At 36.5% G+C, this 19,774-nt stretch overlaps 1 protein-coding gene across 1 annotated transcript; it reads right to left on the bottom strand.

The window, feature by feature from the left end:
* Positions 1-4,404: 4,404 nt before the first annotated feature.
* Positions 4,405-4,818, bottom strand: LOC145791386 (uncharacterized). The gene has a single exon (XM_082871738.1). The coding sequence runs from the start codon at positions 4,816-4,818 to the stop codon at positions 4,405-4,407; it is 414 nt and encodes a 137-aa protein (XP_082727864.1).
* Positions 4,819-19,774: the final 14,956 nt, after the last annotated feature.

Genomic DNA, 19,774 nt, shown 5'->3' with positions numbered 1-19,774 from the left:
TAGGGCTTTGTCTTTCTCTAATCATGAATATATTAAATCACACCCAAATTTAACCCAACATCACCCATTTCATGAGATTTCAATCTCTATATCCATATCTTATACCCTCTATCCTGATTTTCGAAAATAATACATAACAACATGGTTTTATGCAATACAAACTTACCACATGTCTATCTATAGGGGAAGCATTGAAGAGAATCAAGGAAATCCCTACCTCAAAAGAGAAGAGGAGAAAGAGCCCAAAACCGACCTCGCCGAAAAACAATCTCCACCGATCAAAACAAAGCCCTCGACACGCTCATCATTTTGGTATAAAGGACTAGTATCAAAATCTCCATAGATTTTTGGGATCAAAAGGAAATGTAATGTTTTATGGTTTTGGTAGAGAGAGAGAGTGATATACTAGACATGAGAGAAAAAGGGAGCAAATGTGCAATACATAGCTGAAGAGCATGAAAAATGAGACAAAAACGCGGATAGCCGCACGTGAGGCGCACCCTCCCACACGTGCAGAGCAGCCTTCCTGCACGTGCGGTCCTTTCCTGCACCACCTTCACGCACCTGCCTTTTTAGCAGTGTGCACACAGACCACCTCCCAGTTTCCCGCAAGTGTGGCCTGATTCCCCGCACGTGCGGCCCAAAGCCCCCGCACGTACGGCCTTGGCCCTTCCAGCCCAGAAAACTTTGGCTTTTCCCCCGACCCTCCGGAGCCAACCCCGCACCCTCCGTAACGAGTGCAAACTCGGATTTTGAAACAAACAAGAACGAAATTTTCTATGGAGGAATTCTCAAAAATGACTAACTCAATCGCTGACGGAACCACACTTTGAAACCCGATACTTAACAATAGCAAAACTGACAAAACTCAAGAGAACAAGGTAACTCACGTACCGGTCATCACAACTAGAAAATCCAAAATTTGAAATTTAATTCAAAACTAATCTCACCACTTACCCTATAATCGAACATGGTCAGGAAAGTTTCTAGGAAGACTGGAGGGGTCACACTGGTCCCATTTAAAACCCAATTAACCTTAGACAAAACTTTCAAAAGCATGTTGACTCCTAGTCCATGGGAAATAAATTTAGAATTAAGTTTCCAGAGAATAAACCAGGTTAAAACAAACCAATTCCCAAGCAAATAAAATTTGCTACCAAAATTACACCACTCATAAAAGTTAACAGGTACTCCCAGAACTGAACCCATTATTTCTGAATAAAATCAGAAATATTTTAGCTAATGCTAAAATTTGGTTTCTTTTCTTAAAACCAAAACACTTTGGAAATAATCAGATTATAAACCAAAACACCTTGAAAATAATCAGATTGCAACCAAAGACTTTCTCCAAACTTGATTTTCTAACAATTTGGGAATAAAATGATTAAACCTAAAGACTTCCTCAAACCCCAAAGGTTTGAAACCGAATCCATCTTAGTTGTCATTTCTGAGCAAATAAGAACTATTTTTAGCCAAAGCTAAACACTTTGGTTTCTATTATAAAAAACCAAACCAAATTCCAAACTTACAAGCAATTTAAAAATTGCTGACCAAATTAAAACGATGTAAAAAATCACTACAACAATGATTAAGCAAATAAAATGCTTCTAACAATACAAGCAAATAAAACTTGCTTTTACACAATTGGTAAAAACCAACTAAACCCAAGCAAAAAATTGCTTCAATTATAAAGAGAAAACAAATCTGTAAGGATTTTATATAGTTCAAAATCTTTTCCACACTTAGATATTCCTGTTCATCACAAAGGTTAGTTGTCTATACTTTTTGTTTATACATCTCAATGACTATTCATTTGGTTTTTGTATTTGTTTTTCCAATCCCTTTCGTGTATGTCACGCCCCAAAATTTGGACAATTAAATATTAAATTAGGACTAAATCCCAATCAATATTCCATCATCCAAATCTTAAGGGTGAAACAAATCTAAAAGTTTTCGTCCCAATCTAGTTTAAGTAAATTTCAATGCTGAAGAAAAAAAATACACGGTATAAAAAAATTAACAAACATCAACCAAACCATCCATCATAAATTCATGACTATCCAATACCTCCAACATTAAAGTAGCAACAAATAGTTAAAACAACTTAAATAATGTAAAGTTAGAAAATAACCCACAATGCCAAACTATCAAAATACTAAAGTCAAAAATAAATGAATAAATAACTAAACTAATATCAACCCAAAACTCAAGAAAACACAAGAAGTCCGAAAGACATGTCCTACAATCGTAGTTATTTCTCGTCACTACTGTAGTCCTAACTAATCCTACAAAATAAGCCTGGCTGCACTCAAACAAAACGCACCCGAGTTGCCAAGAGACAAAACGGGGTTAGTATACAAATAACTAGTATGAGTACAAGATTTGACTCTCACGTGTCCACTAGACATAAACAAAAGTACATTTAATTCTTGTTACGAGACAAGACAAGAAGTTCCACCCGCACCGAAACGAAGGGGTAGTTTCCCGAGATACAATGGCATTCAGTTTCTTACCCGTACACAACTAAATTTAAATTGAGTATAAAATAAACAAAATAAAAATAAGAATATGGTGAGCCAGCCCTGCATAAAAAGTTAGTAAGACCTACAATTCTGCAAAAAAAAAATAATAATAAAGTTAGTATAATTTAATCATAAGTAAATTGCTGAAGAAGTATCAAAACACACCGTTTCATTCTTGAATCATTCAAATTGACCAAAACTCAAAGGAAAAAAAAGTTGTACAGAATCAAATTTCCTAAAAGGAAGCACGAACGAATTTAGTAGAAACTGAACATGTTGAGAGAAAAACTTGATAGAAGAACCTAGATGGAATTCAACCGAAAAATTTGAAGCTGAAAATGAAAAGAAACTGCCCTAAGATGTTTTTTTTTCCGAAAAAGTTCAAAACACAAAACGTGTTCAGAAAAATGTTTTACTTCAGTTTACGCGAAATCAATAAAAATAAGCTCATTTCGTGAATTAAAATAGCATCTAAAATCTACATTGCTAAAATGAATAAAAACGATTAAAACCAAGATCATCCGATTATAAGTTCTAATCGATCTTTTTAGTGAAAAGTTAAAATACAAAAGTTATCTAGAATTACGTATACATGCCTCTGCCCAAATTTCGTAATTTAAAGAGGGCGTTTACTATTTTTCAAGATGTACAAATCAAAGCAATTCAAACTGTACTAATAAGTTCATATTTAATTCTTTGTACCTTAACTGTACCACTTCGACCCTTCACTTCCGGCCTACACATATATCCCATGTGCCTCTTGTATACCTAACACCGCTCCAAAGCCAAACTTGCACAGGGATATCATCCCAAGTTTGACCTACACTCCCCGGATGGTTAGCATATACGTACACGCGTAAATCAAAGCACTCGTCTACTCTTGAGAATGAGGCAACAATATATATATACAATCCCTCATATACTCATTAGAACAAACATAACAATGCCAAGCGTAAGGCATTCAAATAAATCTCATAATCCTCACCTTTTTATTTTTTATTTTTTTGTACACTCTTTATCACAACACTCAATTAAATCAACAATCCATAGAGCCATGGTGCAGCATTTGGAATTTATCTATAGGTTCTAAGTTTATTTTAATTTCATATATCCATGAGAGTGATTACAACCATAAAGTAAATACATATAAAAACCCTAAACCTGACATACACAACTAATCAAAATAATTAAAATTAATCCATCATCCTTATGCCAATACAATATCAAACCAACATCAAATAAATAAAAAATATAATAAATAAAAATAACGAAATAAACATAAATCAAGGGAAGTGATTTTTGCACTCACAATTATTCTTCAAAGATCAAAGAGTTACTTGAAGAATTAATAAAACCCCTAAAATAAAACCCTGATTCTTTATTTCTCCCCTCTCCTCTCTTCCGCTGTCTCTCTCTCGACTGCACTCTCTGATTTTCTTTGATCAATCTCTCTCTCTCTCTCTCTCTCTCTCTCTCTCTCTCTCTCTTTGCCGTCTCTCTCTCTCAGCCTTCTCTCTCTTTTTTTTTTCTTTTATTCTTTTTTAGTGGCAGCACTCATGAACAAGATAACCTAATTTTCCTAACTAAATTTCCTACATAATCTAATTTCCTATTATCACCTTAACACCTTTTACATATATACAAAATATATATACATATATAAATATACAGATTAATTATATATAATTAACTATCACATTAAATTAATTAAATATCACATTAAATTATCATGTATCCACGCAATTAATAAAGCTAAAAATAAAATAAAATAAAATAAAGTAATAATAATAAATAAATAAATAAATGTCTTATAAAAAATCAAGGTCGCTACAATATACACACCTCAAAAGAATCTTGTCCCGAGATTCGATAGGAGAGAATACTAAGCAAAAAGCTCCGGGTGCATACATCGAACTTTCTCTTCCAATTCCCAAGTGATATCATTCTCATCCTCGCTCCATTGCACTTTCACCAAGTCCACTTTCTTGCGCCGCAACTGCTTTACATCCCAGTCTAGAATAGTAACCGGTCGCACCACATACATTAAATCGTCACTAATCTCCAACACCTCTGGTGATACTACTTGGGAAGGGTCTTGCACACACTTTTGCAATAAAGATACATGGAACATGCTGTGAATCATAGCTAAAGTAGGTGGTAGGGATAAATTGTAAGCCACATTACCAATCCTCTCAGTGATCTCGGATAGTCCCACAAATCTAGGTACCAACTTTTCCTTCTTTCCGAACCGCATGATACCCTTCATCAGCAAGACCTTTTGTGATAACCCTGTCATGTGTTATGTTAATTAATATTAATTATGATCGTGATTATGTGCTTAATATGATTTTGAGTGCCATTTATATGATTATATGTGTTTTTGAATTTCTATCTGTTCATCGTAGAAAAATCTGTTTGATTTTCTGCTATAAAATTTAATTAAAGGCCGTAGGGGTGACAGAAACTAAAATTGACTGTATTTTTGCGCTTAGCATGATTTTTAGAGTCTACAATGAAATTTAATTAAAAATTGATTCGGATCAAATCAATTAGATTTAATTGACTGAAATAGGCACAATTAATTGACCTTAATCAAGGTTGATTAGGCTAGCATATATATAGGCCTATTTGCACTTAAGCTCACCTTTCTTGAGCTCAAAATTTGAAATACACTCTAGAGAGAGAGTGAGAGACGGTTCTAGAGAGAGAGTAGAGGCAAAGTATGAGAATTAAGTAGGAGGCTTGGAGATTGAGAAGATTCATTCAAGAACTAGCTAGAATTTGGAAGATTAAAGCTTCTAGGTGAGTAATTGAACTCAAAACTATGAGTGCAAATCTATAGTTGAGAGAGTTCAAGAACAATATGAAGAATTTGAGGTCCATATTGTCACGTCCCAAAATTTGAACAATTAAATATTAAATTAGGACTAAACCCCAATCAACATTCCATCATCCAAATCCTAGGTGTGAAACAAAAAACTAAGCGTTCCCGACTCTAAAAGGTTTAAATAAATTCCATGCTCAAAAGATTACAAGGGATTAAAAAAAACTAACAAAACGCCAACCAAACCATCCACCTTAAATTTCATAATTAACCAATACCTCCAACATTAAAGTAACAATAACTAATCAAAACGACTTAAATAATGCAAAGTTGAAAAATAACCTACAATGTCAAATTGTCAAAATACTAACGTCATAAAAAATAATAATAAATACAATAAACTAATATCAAACCTAAGCTCAAGAGAACAAAAGAAATCCAAGAGACATGTCCAACGACTATAGTTATTCCACGTCACCACCGTAGTCCCAACTCATCCTGCAAAGGAAGCTCGGTTGCGCTCAAACAGAATGCACCCGAGATGCCAAAGGACAAAACTGGTCAGTATACAAGTATACTGGTATGAGTACAAGATTTGACACCCACGTGTCCACCAGAAAGAAACAAAAATATATTTAATTATTGTTACGGGACAAGACAAGTAGTTCTATCTGCACCGAGATGAATGGATAGTTTTCCGAGATACAATGGCATTTAGTTTCTTACCCGTACACAATGAAATATAAATTGAGTATAAAATAAACAAAATAAAAATAAAAACATGGTGGTTCAGCCCTGCATAAAAATTTCGTAAAAAAAAATAAAGTTAGTATAATTTAATCATAAGTAACTTACTAAAGAAGTATCAAAATGCACCGTTTCATACTTAAATAATTCGAATTGACCAAAATTCAAAGAACAAAAGTTGTACATAATCAAATTTCCTAAAAGACTATGTGAATGAATTCAGTAGAAACTAAACAAGTTAAGAGAAAAACTGGATAGAAGAACCTAGACGGAATTCAACCGAAAAATCTAAAGTTGAAAATGAATAGAAACTGTCGTAAGATGATTGTTTTCGGAAAAGTTCAAAACACAAAAAGTGTGCAGAATAATTTTTTACTTCAATTTACACAAAACCAATAAAAATGAGCTCGATTCGTGGGTTAAAACAGCATCTAAAGTTTGTCCTACTAAAATGAATAAAAACTATTGTAACCAAAATCATCTGATTACAAATTCTAATTGATCTTTTTAATAAAAAGTTAAAACACAAAAGTTGTCTAGAATCATGCATACATGCCTCTGCTCAAATTTCATAATTTATCAAGGTCGTTTACTATTTTTCAAGATGTACAAATCAATACAATTCACATTATAACAATAAACTCATAATTAAATTCTCTGTACCTTAACTCCACCACTTCGGCCTCTACTTCCGACCTACACATATATTCCATGTGCTTCCCGTATACCTAACACCACTCTGAAGCCAAACTTGCACAGGGATATCATCCCGAGTTTGACCCACACTCCTCAGATGGTTAGCATATACGTATGCGCGTAAATCAAAGCACTCGTCTACTATTGAGAATGAGGCAACAATATACATATACAAAACATCTCACTCATGAGAACGACCATAACAATGCCAAGCCTAAGGCATTCAAATAAATCTCATAATCCTCACTTTTTTTTTATACACTCTTTCTCACCAACACTCAAATAAAACAACAATCCATTGAGTCATGGTGGAGTGTAAGGAATTTATTTATGAGTTCCTAATTTATTTTAATTTCATAGAACCATAAGTGTAATTATAATCATAAAATAAATACATATAAAAATCCTAAACCTGACATACACAACTAATCAAAATAATTAATATCAATTTATCATCTTCATGCAAATACAAAATTAAACCAACATCAAATAAATATAAATAAATAAATAAAAACAACGAATCAATCCGTCATCTAACCAATATCAATGGATTCTAAGTTTATTTTAATTTCATATGACCATGAATGTGATTACAACTATAAAATAAATACATAAAAAAAAAAAACCTAAACCTTACATACACAACTAATCAAAATAATTGAAATCAATCCATCATCTTCATACAAATACAATAGCAAACCAACATCAAATAAATAAATAAATAAAAACAACAAAATGAACAAAAAGGATGAGAATGAGGCCTAAGAGAAATAAATAAATTAAGAACTGATTGAATCGCTTGTGACCCAATGTGTTATGAAATGTGTAGGGTCAAGCGCAAGGGAAAATCCATCAGCGGAACACTGTGAGTAATATCTTAGTAAAGATATTTTGAAGTATGCTACTTTGCAAATGCTTACTTTTGTATAAGTTTCATAGATTTGTTAATTTGAATTGTGAACGAATATTTGTTATGCCAATGATTGACCAAGGCCGTTGACACGAATGATTAGGCCAGAGGCTGTTTGACATGAACGATTGGGCCAAAGGTCGTTTGACATGAATAATTGGGCCCAAGGCCGTTTGACATGAATGATTGGGCCCAAGGTCGTTTGACGTAAATGATTGGGCCAAAGGCTATTTGACATGAACGAATTGGGCCCGAGGCTGTTTAATATAGATGAGTTAGGCCCGAGGCCATTTGATATAAATAAGTTGGGCCCAAGGCCATTTGATATGTCTGTTACGAATTTCATTCATGTAACTTCCTTATTTTGATATTATTCACTGGGCTTTCACTCACTCTCATTTATATGTATGTAGGTGAGCAAAGAGATGTCCAAACCCAGCCTCAGTGAAGAATGTGAGAGGAAGTCAAGTTTTGTGGAGTCAGCCCGAATGTCTCGCGCATGAGACTTTGTTTTTGTTCATTTGTTTACTCTTTTACTACCTTGGTGAACACTTTGGATCACCTATGTATATAAACTTTTGGTTGGCTGACTACATGTTTGAAGTTCCTGGATGTCCAAGATGTTAATTCTGCCTATATGTGTGAATTATTATGGGATGCTTTTGGAATAATTCTGCTATGCCATATAAGCACAGCTCATTAGACAAAATTTTTAAGTCTGCTTCCGTTTTGGCCCCTTATTTCTATTGAAACATGTTTAATCAGAATTGAGGCCGTAGGTAATCTCTTGATTACTGGCCGCTTGTGACCTTAATCCATAGAGGCGGGTTCGGGTCATGACAAAGTGGTATCAGAGCACGAGTTAATAACTCACACACTTGTCCAAATGAACAATAGGCATCTAGAAAAGATCTAAGATGCATTCATGTGATAAGTATGAACTTGAAGACATTAAAAATATACTTAAATGTTTCAAAATGAATGATTATGTGCTATATGTTTTATCATTTGCTTGCATTGTGAATTACTTGAATACATATTCTCTTTTGTATATGCATACTTGTGAACATTTTTGTATAAAGAATAATGCAAGTTTAATCAGATAATGGTGAGAACAAGAGGTGATGAATTAGAGGAGTCCTCTACTGCCAGAATGGATAGGATGGAAAGATTAATACAAGATATGGCAAAAATATTGAGGCAACAACAACAGTGGCAGCAACAATGGCAACAGCCACACCCTCCGCCTTCACCTCAGGTACCACCTATACAAGATCTACAGAATGATGACCGAACAATAGCTCTCACCAAAGAGTTTAAGAAAATGCGACCGCCACAGTTCCATGGGAGACTGGATCCATTGAAGGCTGAGGCCTGGGTCCTCAGTATAGAGAAATTGTTTGAAGTGTTTCCTTGTCTGGAAACACAACAAGTATTGCTAGCCACCTTTACACTTGAAGATAAAGCAAGAAGGTGGTAAATGTTGATACGTGAAAGCAATAAAGATATTGGCTGGACACGATTCTTGAAAATTTTCTATGACAAATACTTTCCACAATGTGTTCGTGACAGGAAAGTATCGGAGTTCATGGAACTTAAGCAAAATAGCATGACAGTAGTAGAGTACGAGGCCAAGTTTACTGAATTGGCCAGATTTGCACCACATATGGTCGATACCGACTATAAGAAAGCGAGACACTTTGAAGGAGGTGTTCAAAATGACATCTTAGAGAAGGTGAATGTACTAAAACTGGAAACCTATATTGATGTGTTAGATCGGGCCATAATATCAAAAGCTAACATAGCCAGGCAGAGCAAATCATCAACTAATTGGAAAAGTAAGAGGCAGGGCTTCTTTTCAAATAAAAGGCTTTCAAAGAAATAGAATGCGGGCTCCTCAGGCACTTCAAATTCTTCCAGAGATACGTCTCCAATGTGCAACCAATGTGGTAAAAGACATCACAAGGTTTGCTACTGTGTATCAGGGGCCTGCTTTAAGTGTAGTAAAACAGGACATATGGCCAGGGATTGTACTCAAAACAGTGGGAAGTTAACTGCTAGCTCAGCTGCATCGATCCCAAAATCTAAAAACACTACAAGGCCTACTACCACCAGAGACACCGTAAGGCAAGGGAAAGTCTTTGCACTCGTTCTGGGAGATATACGAAACGCAGAAACCGTCGTTTTAGGTACTATTTCTATATGTAATTAGAATGCATTTGTGTTAATTGACTCCGGATCAACGCATTCCTTTGTGACTTATGCATTTACATCTAGATTGAGTAGACCTCTAAAATCGTTACCATATTTGTTATGTGTATCTGCTCCATCCGAGGAATCTATGTTGTGTACATCTGTTTTTCGGTTTGGCGATATGTGTGTTGGAAATGCTACCTTGTATGCAGATCTGTTACCCTTGGACTTTAGACATTTTGATGTAATTCTGGGCATGGACTGGTTATCTAAATACTGTGCCACCATCAATTGTGTAATGAAACGAGTTATATTTAGACCACCAGGGCAAGAAGAACTTGTGTTTGTGGGTAATGGGGTAGTGCCTCCACCTTATTTGATATCTGCAATGAAAGTATGTAAATTAATCAGGAAAGGGTGCCAAGATTACTTATGTTGTGTATTATCTGAACAATGTGTGAATGTTGAATTGAACAGTATCCCTATTGTTAATGAGTTCCCAGATGTATTCCTACATAAATTGCCAGGAGAATTGGTTGACAAGGAGATAGAGTTTACTATTGATATTGTACCAGGCACTCAGCCTATCTCAAAGACCCCCTACAGAATGGCTACTACTAAAATGAAAGAACTGAAAAAACAATTGCAAGACTTACTTGACAAAAGGTTTATTCAGCCAAGTATTTCACCATGGGGTGCACCAGTATTATTTGTGAAAAAGAAATATGGAACCTTACGCCTGTGTGTTGACTACTGTGAATTGAACAAGGTAACGATAAAGAATAAATACCCTTTACCCCGTATTGACGACTTGTTTGACCAGTTGCAGGGTTCACAAGTATTTTCAAAAATTTACTTGAGATCCAAGTACCACCAGTTGAAGGTAAAGGCAGAAGATATTGGGAAGACCGCATTCAGAACGAGGTATGGTCATTATGAATTCCTTGTTATGCCGTTTGGAGTGACTAATGCCCCTGCAGCATTTATGGATCTTATGAACTGAATTTTTAAGCCTTACCTCAATGAATTTGTTGTAGTTGTTATTGATGACATTTTGATATATTCAAAGAGTAGACTTGAACATGAACAACATCTAAGAACCGTCTTGCAAACACTTAGAGAGAAGAAATTATTTGCTAAATTAAATAAATGTGAGTTTTGGTTGGATGAAGTTATTTTCTTAGGGCATGTCATTAACAGAGATGGGATTTCGGTATACCCACAAAAAATAGAGGCAATTGTAAGTTGGCCTACACCAACACATGTAACAGAAGTCTGCAGTTTCATGGGCTTAGCTGGGTACTACAGAAGGTTTGTGAAGGACTTTTCAAAAATAGTCATACCTCTTACCCACCTGACACGCAAAGGACAACCATTTGAATGGAATGATGAAAAAGAATCTGCCTTTCAAGAATTGAAGACAAGACTAACCACTGCACCAGTTTTAACATTGCCCTCAGGTATGGAAAACTTTGAGATATATAGTGATGCTTCTTATAAAGGTTTGGGTTATGTATTAATGCAGAATGGAAGGGTGATTGCTTATGCCTCTCGGCAGTTAAGGCCACATGAGAAGAACTTCCCAACACATGACCTGAAATTGGCCGCAGTTGTGTTTGCTTTGAAAATCTGGTGGCACTACTTGTATGGGGCAAAATGCGAAGTCTACACAGATCACAAAAGTTTAAAGTACTTCTTTACTCAGAAAGAGTTCAACATGCGACAAAGAAGATGGCTTGAACTAATAAAAGATTATGATCTTTAGATTCGGTATCATCCCAGGAAAGCCAATACAGTTACTGATGCCTTAAACAGAAAATCGACGGGCAATTTAGCTTGCTTACTTACTGAACAGAAGGACATCTTACTAGATTTTGAGATAATCGAGATTGAAGTTGTGTTGCACGAACAAACTGGGTTGATAGTCGCCATTTCAGCTGAGCTAGCAATAGTTAATGAAGTTAAACAAAGGCAAAAAGAGGATGAGTTCCTCAAGAAAATAATTGATGAGTTTGAGGCAAATCCGAAATTAGAATTCAGCATTAATGGTAAAGTGTTGAGATTTCAGAACCGAATGTGTGTCCCAAACATTCCTGAACTAAAGAGGAGAATTCTAGATGCAGCTCACAAGTCAATGTTTGCTATGCATTCGGGTAACAACAAAATGTACTGAGACTTGAAGCAGAGCTATTGGTGGCCCAAAATGAAGAAGAAAATCGCAAAATATGTGTCCAAGTGCCTTCAATGTCAGCAAGTTAAAGCTGAACATCAGAAACCAAGCAGTCTACTTCAACCTCTCCCTATTCCAGAGTGGAAGAAGGAGCATGTGACCATGGACTTTGTTGTTGGTCTACCACGAACTCCTCGAGGTATGGATTCTATTTGGGTTATATTTGATAGACTGACCAAATCTGCACATTTTATGGCTGTTAGAACTACATTTGATGTTTATCGATTAGCCACTATATATGTTGATGAGATTGTTTGTTTGCACGAAGTTCTGGTATCTATTATATCGGACAGAGACCCGAAGTTTGTATCTAGATTGTGGAAAAGCCTATAGAGGGAAATGGGAACAGAACTGAGGTTCAGTACCACGTTCCATCCACAAATAGACGGGCAATTAGAATGAACCATACAAACCTTGGAAGACATGCTCAGAATGTGTGCCTTAGATTTTCAAGGGAGTTGGGAAGATTATTTACCACTAGCTGAATTTGCATATAATAACAGCTTCCATTCCAGCATCGGTATGGCACCATACAAAGCGTTGTATGGCAGGAAGTGTAGATTGCCAATTTGTTGGACAGAAGTCGGGGATAGAGCTTTACTTGGGACCGAACTTATGCAAGACACGTCAGAGAAGATTAAAATCATCCAACAAAGGCTCAAGACAGCACGGAGCCGGCAAAAGAATTATGTGGATGTTCGAAGAAGACCTTTTGAGTATGAGGTCGGTGACCATATATTTATTCGTGTGATTCCAATGAAAGACCAATTGAGATTTGGAAAAAAAGGCAAATTGTCACCCCGTTACATTGGGCCATTTCAAATTCTGGAAAGGCTTGGTCTAGTTGCTTATAGGGTTGCTTTGCCACCAGGATTTGAACAAATGCACAATGTGTTCCACATATCGATGTTGAGAGGTTATCTTTGAGATCCATTTCATGTGATTGATTACTGCCGGATAGCTCTTGATGAAAATATGGAATACGAAGAATGGCCAGAGCAAATCATTAACTGGCAAGTGAAATAGTTGAGAAATAAGTCCATCCCAATGGTGAAGGTAGAATGGAAATAACACTATGGGAAAGACGCTACATGGGAAAAAGAGGATGAGATGAGGCTACACTATCCACATTTGTTTCCGGATGGAGGTAAAATTAGTTTGAAGGACCAAACTTCCTAAAGGGGGGGAGATTGTGATAACCCTGTCCTGTGTTATGTTAATTAATCTTACTTATGATCGTGATTATGTGCTTAATATGATTTTGAGTGCCATTTATATGATTACATGTGTTTATCTATTTCTATCTGTTCACCGTAAGAAAATTTGTTTGATTTTCTGCTATAAAATTTAATTAAAGGTCGTAGAGGCGACAGAAACTAAAATTGACTGTATTTTTGCACTTAGCATGATTTTTAGAGCCTACAATGAAATTTAATTAAAAATTGATTCTGACCAAATCAATTAGATTTAATTGATTGAAATAGGCACAATTAATTAGCCTTAATCAAGGTTGATTAGGCTGGCATATATATAAGCCTATTTGTACTTAAGTTCACCATTCTTGAGCTAAAAATATGAAATACACTCTAGAGAGAGGGTGAGAGACGGTTCTAGAGAAAGAGTAGAGGCAAAGTATGAGAATTAAGTAGGAGGCTTGGAGATTGAAAAGATTCACTCAAGAACTAGCTAGAATTTGGAAGATTGGAGCTTCTAAGTAAGTAATTGAACTCAAAACTATGAGTGTAAATCTATAATTGAGAGAGTTAGAGAACAATATGAAGAATTTAAGGTCCATATGTTTATGCATATATAGAATTGCCATGAATTTCTATGAAATTGCATGATCTAACATAAGGCATGTTAAACATGAAGAATTGTACACCATGGTTTACATGAATGCATAATTTTGATGAACTTTTTGATTATAAGCGTCATTTGTACCATTTGAAATGGAATTGGAGTCAAAAATTAACATGCATGCATGATTCATGAAGATATGACGTTCGTATGAAGTTTGAATGCATAAGCTTTGAAACTGATAAGGAGAATTTGGAATGATTTTGGAAATGGACCATGATTTTGGACAATTGGTCTCAAATTATCCAAGTTCTTATGATACACAATGTTTTTATGTTTTTGGCATCAATTTGCAAACTTTGGAACTTTGGGGTTGTGTTTTGAAGCTTAAATAGGTTGCTGGAAAACCCAAAATTCGACCAGTCTTGAAAATTTAGCTCTCAGAAGTTTTGTAGAGATTTACACAGTGGCTCGAGTGGTAGGCGCTACGCTCGAGTGAACCCTGTTTTGCAAGACTCCTCGCTCGAGCATCAGAAATCTCGCTCGAGCGTAAAATTCACGCAACCATTACTTTTACAGAGCTTTACAAGCCGCTCGAGCAACCAAAGTTGCGCTCGAACGGAGAGCCCTGTTTCATAAATTTTGAAAAGTTATTTCATGTTTCGTTTTCCTAAGCACTCTTAGGCATGCATTGAGCATTGTAAATGATCGAAAAGGATGAGAATGAGGCCTAAGAGAAATAAATAAATTAAGAACTGATTGAATTGTGTAGGGTCAAGCGCAAGGGAAAATCCATCGGCGGAACACTGTGAGTAATATCTTAGTAAAGATATTTTGAAGTATTCTACTTTGCAAATGCTTACTTTTGTATAAGGTTCACAGATTTGTTAATTTGAATTGTGAACGAATATTTGTTATGCCAATGATTGACCAAGGCCATTTAACACAAATGATTGGGCTAGAGGCCATTTGACATGAACGATTGGGCCAAAGGCCGTTTGACATGAATGATTAGGCCAAAAGCCATTTGACATGAATGATTGGGCCAAAGGCCGTTTGACATGAATGATTGGACCCTAGGCCGTTTGACATGAATGATTGAGCCAAAGGCTGTTTGACATAAATAATTGGGCCAAAGGCTGTTTGACATGAACGAATTGGGCCCGAGGCCATTTGATAGGGATGAGTTAGGCTCGAGACCATTTGATAAGAATAAATTGGGCCCGAGGCCGTTCGATATGTTTGGCTCGGAGGCCATTTGATGTATTAGATAGAAACATGAATGAGCCTAAGACCGTTTGATATGTCTGTTACAAATTTCATTCATGTAACTTCCTTATTTTGATATTATTCACTGGGCTTTCGCTCACTCTCATTTATATGTATGTAGGTGAGAAAAAAGATGTCCAAACCCAACCTCAATGAAGAATGTGAGAGGAAGTCAAGTTTTGTGGAGTCAGCCAAATGTCTTACGCGTGAAACTTTGTTTTGTTCTTTTGTTTATACTCTTTTACTACCTTGGTGAACACATTGGATCACCTATGTATATAAACTTTTGTTTGGCTGACTACATGTTTGAAGTTCCTGGATGTCCAAGATGTTAATTCTGCCTATATGTGTGAGTTATTATAGGATGCTTTTGGAATAATTCTGCTATGCCATATAAGCACAGCTCATTGGACAAAATTTTTAAGTCTATTTTCGTTTTAGCCCCTTATGTCTATTGAAACGTGTTTAATCAAGATTGAGGCCGTAGATAATCTCTTGATTACTGGCCGCTTGTGACCTTAATCCATAGGAGCGGGTTTGGGTCATGACACCTTCAAAAACATAAAATTTCTAACATTCAATTCAACCCCCTTACATTTTCTATTAGCGTAACTCTTCTGATGACTCTGTGCAATCTTAATACGTTCCCGAATAATGTTCACCTTCTCTGTGGTCTCTCTCACCAACTCTAGCCCTAATAATGGCGCATCTCTTACCTCCATCCAACAAGTAGGTGATCGACTTGGCCTCCCATACAAAGCCTCAAAAGGTGCAATCCCGATACTTGAGTGATAGCTATTATTATAAGCAAACTCCACCAATGGCAAGTGTTCTTCCCAACTACCACCAAGATCAAGAACATAAGCCCTCAACATATCCCCCAAGATTTGATTTACCCGCTCAGTTTGCCCATCCGTCTAAGGATGATAAGCCGTGCTCAGGTCTAACCTAGCACCCAAAGCATGCTGAAAACTCTCCCAAAACTCTACTACAAACAAAGGATCACGATTCGAAACTATAGAAACTGATGTGCCATGAAGTCACACCACCTCCTGAATATACAACCTAGCCAGTTTATCTGTAGTTCGGTGAACATTGATATTAATAAAATGAACAGACTCGATGAGTTGATCCATTATCACCCAAATAGATCCATTGCCTCACTTAGACTACGGCAATCCATCCACGAAGTCCATAGAGATGTACTCCTAATTCCAAGTAGGGATCTCAAGAGGCTGTAAAAGTCCAAACTATCGTTGGTGTTCTATCTTAATCTGTGGACACACATAACATCAAGAAACATACTCTCCTACGTCCTTCTTTATACCTTCCCACCAAACGTCCTCTTCAGGTCGTGATACATCTTAGTCCCACTAGGGTGAGTGGTATTGTGGGACCTATGGGCATCATCCATAATCTCTTTCCTTAATTCAACAATGTTAGGTACACACAGCTTGGCCCTAAATCGCAATCTCCCATCTGAGTCCACAGACCAATCAGTATGATAATCATCGATCAAATCCACTACAAGGTCATCGAGCTTGCTGACAAGGAACCCATCTAAATACTGCATCTAACGAACTTTACCCAATAACATCGGCTGCACGGTCAAACTACCAATGTATGCCTTATCGACGCTCTCTATTGGTTGAACATCATGCATTGAAACTAACTCCAAGGACTTTCATTCCTGAATCATCAAAGAAGCTATCATTCCATGTTGTCGACTAAGTGCAGCTGCAACCACATTTCCTTTTCTCGGGTGGTAAAGGATCTTGAAATCATAACTATTGATGAATTCAACCCACCTCTATTGCCTCATGTTCAACTCTTTTTAAGAAAAAAGATATTTAAGGCTCTTGTGATTTGTGTATAACTCAAAGCACTCCCTAAACAAGTAGTGTCGCCACACTTTTAACACAAACACAACTGCTGCCAGCTCTAAGTCATGAGTAGGGTATCGTCTCTCATGAGGTTTTAACTGTCGTGAGGCATAAGATACAACCTTTTGATGCTGCATCAACACACATCCCAAACCAGTTCCACTCGCATTAGTAAACACTACTAAATTTTCCCCTTACACTAGTACAATTAACACTGGAGCTGTAGACAAACGCTGCTTTAACTCCTAGAAGGCTCTCTCACAATTATCTGTCCATAAGAACTTCACATTCTTGCGAGTCAACTTGGTCATGGGTGCTGCAATAGTGGAAAACTTCTCTATAAATCTGCTGTAATAACCAGCTAGTCTTAAAAAACTCCTCACCTCTGAAAGGTTCGTGAGTTGCTTCCATTCTTTGACAGCAACAACTTTCTCAGAATCTATCTCATCCTCTTATTGGACACAACATGCTCCAAAAATCGAACTTCTTTCTCTCAAAAGTGACACTTACTGAACTTAGCGTATAACTGCTACTACCTCAAAGTCTGCAACACGATTTTCAAGTATTTTATGTGCTCTTCCTCATTCTTAGAATACACCAAGATATCATCTATGAAGATAATCACAAATTTATCTAGATACGGTTGAGAAATTCTATTTATCAAGTCCATGAAATAGGCAGGAGCATTTGTTAAACCAAAAGGCATTACAGGAAATTCGCACAACCCATACCGAGTCCGAAAAGTAGTAAGCGGTATACTTTCCTCTAACATGCCAGTCTGATGGTAACCCGTTCTGAGATCAAGCTGAGAGAACACAACTGCCCCCTTCAACTGATCAAATAAGTCATCAATTCTAGGTAGCGAATACTTGTTCGCGATAGTCACCTTGTTCAACTCTCTGTAATCTATGCACATGCGGAGAGTGCCTTCTTTCTTGGAGACAAAGATCGCGGGTGCTCCCCACGGAGAGTTACTTGAATGAATGAACCCTTTCTGAAGCATCTCTTCTAGCTGCTTCTTCATCTCCACAAGCTCTTTAGGCGCCATTCTGTATGCCGCCTTAGAAATTGATGCAGTTCTTGGCATTAAGTCAATGTGTAACGCCCTCAAAATAAACCCATAATAACCATAACATTAACATGCCTTTATAAAAGAAAATGAATCATTTGAGTTAGTCATCAGAGTATTCTTATTGACAGACTTTACTTGTAACATCCTGCAACATCAAAATAAATGCCCTAAGGGCTTACATCTTTCCAAGCTAACACTTGGACACAAAAAGGATGAGTACTAACTCATTTACAAGTTAAGCCCTAGGCTTGAATGTTTACATGAAATCCCAAAAATAACAAAATAAAACATATAACTAAAGACAAGTCTTCAACATCCCAAACATCAAATCCTTCCAGGCTAAGTCCGTGGAGGTAGCTTATCACCTGAACCTGAAAATGATGTTCCCATAAAGGGTGAGCCACAGCCCAGTAGAAAAATACTAAACCAAATATAAGCATTGAATAAAGCTATAGCATTCAATAGATGGTTAATCAAAATAATCAATTTTATTATTAAACAGTCTCATAACACTAATGTCTAAGACACATTTCACTTTCCATTATTATCAACATGGCTCAGAACCTGGCCAAACTTACAACAGTGAATTATATAACATAATCACATTACTTCCAATATCAACAAAACAAATGAGACTCATGCTCATATCAAAACACTTCATACTTCCCATTTGATACACATTTTAGTGCTGTATCAATAATCATGTAAAAACACTTCAATATAATAAGCACACATAAAAATGGTGCTAATGGAGTCCATCCCCTATCTCCTCCCAAACAAAAATCCGGTTTAGAGGTCCATCCCCTATCTTCCCCTAAACCGTGGAGTACATCCCCTATCTCCTCCCACACAATATGCAAATGCAATGCTCAACCAATACACGTATTTTCAGTATTAATTCAATAGTCAAATTAATGACTTAACCAATGTGATTAGTTTCAGTTATTCCTAATCCACATGCAATGTCTACAACAATCACGACTATCCTCCACCGATAGCCCAAAACAGTTATTTCTAGACTGGAAATAAATATAACAACAATTCATTAGGCGAGTGATTTATATTAACCAACTACACCATTAAATCAATAAATTCCCCAATTTCATGGATTTAACCAAATTCCCCAATTTCCCTTAAATTAATTACTCCAATCAATTTAGCAATTTAACTAGGTTTTGTTCCCAAAATTATCAAAGTGTCCCCAACCTATCAAAATACCAAACTTAGAACAAAGCTTATAGAATAGAGTAGGAAATCCCTACCTTGAAGATCACAACTAAAATAGAGAAGATGGAGATGATGACCCAAAATCCAAAGTGCTCCAAATCCTCTCTTTTTCAGATTAAAAGAAAGATCTCGTGAGGCTCTACCTTTCTTCCAAAGGAACTAGGGTAGAAGATCACCGGAAATAGATCAAATCTTGGAGAGAAGGTAAGAGTAGAGAGAGAGACTCTCAAGGGGCGGTTTTTAAAAGTTAAGAGATGAAAAGGTAGGTCAAAAAGTGATCAGAAAAGTGAAATCACGGACTGATGTAGTCGGCTCTACGCTCGAGCGTAGAAAGCCCCGCTCGAGCGTAAGACACAGAATCATGCTCGAGCGTGAAGAAAGCCGCTCGAGCGTCGATTGCACCC

This window comes from Camellia sinensis, chromosome 5 (assembly GCF_055761805.1).
Source record: "Camellia sinensis isolate YWXY chromosome 5, ASM5576180v1, whole genome shotgun sequence".
NCBI lineage: Eukaryota > Viridiplantae > Streptophyta > Magnoliopsida > Ericales > Theaceae > Camellia > Camellia sinensis.
Note: the sequence above shows the minus strand (reverse complement) of the source record. Positions and strands in the feature narration are given on the sequence as shown.